Source organism: Amphimedon queenslandica, unplaced genomic scaffold (genome assembly GCF_000090795.2).
Source record: "Amphimedon queenslandica unplaced genomic scaffold, v1.1 AMPQUscaffold_7927_Cont20126, whole genome shotgun sequence".
In the NCBI taxonomy this organism is placed as follows: Eukaryota; Metazoa; Porifera; class Demospongiae; order Haplosclerida; family Niphatidae; genus Amphimedon; species Amphimedon queenslandica.
The window spans coordinates 1-2,280 of record NW_003551793.1 but is presented as its reverse complement, the minus strand read 5'-3'; the positions used below and the strand labels follow the sequence as shown (position 1 = coordinate 2,280).

General features: G+C 34.8%; 1 protein-coding gene across 1 annotated transcript; it reads left to right on the top strand.

The window, feature by feature from the left end:
• Positions 1-1,599: 1,599 nt before the first annotated feature.
• LOC105315808 (serine/threonine-protein kinase CTR1-like) lies at positions 1,600-2,272 on the top strand (the record flags this gene model as incomplete). The annotated part of the gene is made up of 2 exons (XM_020007254.1): positions 1,600-1,608; positions 1,663-2,272. Coding segments are annotated over exons 1-2 (619 nt in total), but the record flags the coding sequence as incomplete, so codon positions are not given.
• Between the last annotated feature and the right edge of the window lie 8 nt (positions 2,273-2,280).

Sequence of the window (2,280 nt, the reverse complement as noted above, 5' to 3'; positions counted from 1 at the left end):
TGGTTGTATGTCAAGGAATACATCAGGTTAAAACATGTCTTCTTTGCTTGCTGATGAGGTGATGGTCCTGTTATTGAATGCATTGGAATATATTCTTCTTAGTGAGTTAGTGGTGAGTCCAATTAATAATAATTGGTAGTTGGTACTCTCTTGGTGATTATGATAAAAGGTACTTGAGCTAGTACTTACAAGAAATGTACTCACAAACTAACCCTCAGGTATAATAGTAATACAAGATATTACAATCAAAAGAATTCAAGTTTTATTATTATTATTATTATTATTCTACCATGCCACCTTGTGATTGACCAATCAGATTGCAGTATTGGAGGTCAATTATTTTTCATATTAACCTAGCTCGTAAAAATATAAACCTATCTCGTTAAATAATTAATTGATTGGCAGTTTGGTGCTCTACGCTTATGCTCTTATTAGTCCATTTGTCAAGTTTGGTTGATTCTTTACAGGCCTAGCCTGTTAGATATGTTGTATGTATGTCAACTGTGGTCTTATTATCAGCAGGTGGTAGTTGTTTTTCAAGTGTCATGGTAGAAGTTGGTTATACACCTCGGTATCGGTTTCTATGGTATTTATTAACCTCGCGACTGCGTCGCTCGGTTAATAAATACCATAGAAACCTCTACCTCGGTGTATAACCTATACTTATTAATGTTAATGCATTATAGCAAACATGACAAACAATATCTTAACTGGAATTATTAGAGATTTTATATTACATGAGAGTTTTGTAGTCAGTACTTGTAACAAAGAGACTAAACTCAAGTGTAGATTGCATTATTCATTACAAGTCAAATATCACCTACTGGACACAACAATAAATAAAATAATGACAATTACTTTTTATACTATAGTAAACTCATCAAACTATACCTCATAATATAACTTCATACACTGTAGCCTTCTTGTCTCCAGATCCAGTAACAATAAAACGATCGTCAACTGATATATCACAGCTTAAGACACTACTGCTTTCAGACATCTGTATGTATAGGATACAATCATTATTTCATTGTACATTAATGTATAATTATAAATAAGACTACACACACACATAGTAATAGTAACAAGTACAAATACCACTGTACAGTTAATGTTAATGATAATGGACTATGTACCTGGAATATACTAGCACCATATGGTACTAACACTATTGATATACATGTATCAACTACTGTATTTAGCACATAAACATACCGCATTATTTTTTATACTATATAGTGTAAAACATAAATAAAGGGCTATGGTCTCTTTAGACAGGATACCCTATCCAAAAACCACCTCTCTATTAAGACCAAGTTTTCTGGCCCACAGGTGGTCGCTTTAGACAAGTTTCACTGTAGTGTAAAATTTTTGAGGGCTGTAAATTTTGCTGATTTGGCAATTTTTGAAACATTCGCAGAAATTACTTCAGCAAAAAGGGTATAAATTTGCAAAAATTAAATTCGCAAAATAGATTTTTAGGAAAATTCAAAATTTATACAGCCTCAAAAATTTTGGACTATATGGTATGATACACAAAATCGGACATTGTCAGACAAAATCGCAAAAAATTTACAGGCCTTGAAAATTTTGCCTTATATGGTACATGTATGTTACACATGTATACATGTATACAATTTATGTTATCTGGTGGCACTACAGCAGAAGGATATTGTGATACTTGAGAAGGATAGGGAGCTACAGGAGAAGGATAGGGAGCTACGTCAGTCTCAAGAGGCAGTTCATAGGTACCAGCAACAAGCACTTACTGATGATCACTGGGTTATTAATAAAGATGAGGTGACTTTGACAGAGGAGGAGTTAGAAAGAGGATCTTATGCTGTCGTTACAGTTGGTATCTTTAGAGGTTTAAGTGTAGCTGTAAAGTCACTTCATACTATCATCATCTCAGATTATAATCTACGTCTCTTCTCCAGGGAAATGAGTATAGCATCACGAGTACGTCATCCTAACCTGGTCCAGTTTATTGGTGCAACTAAAGTGGGTAATCCTCTTGTCTTGACCGAGCTGATGAGCACTAGTCTTAATCAGGAGCTTCGCAGAAACCGATTAACCAATCAACAGATTCTGAGTATTGCTCAAGATGTAGCTTTAGGCCTCAACTACCTTCACCTGTTTAAGCCTCAGCCTATTATTCACAGAGATGTGAGCAGTCCTAACGTATTATTAAAGCCTTGCACTGGACCTGCTGGTTATGAAGCTAAAGTAGCAGATTATGGTACAGCTAAAGTAGTGCAAGCTGAGAATACTGGTACTGTT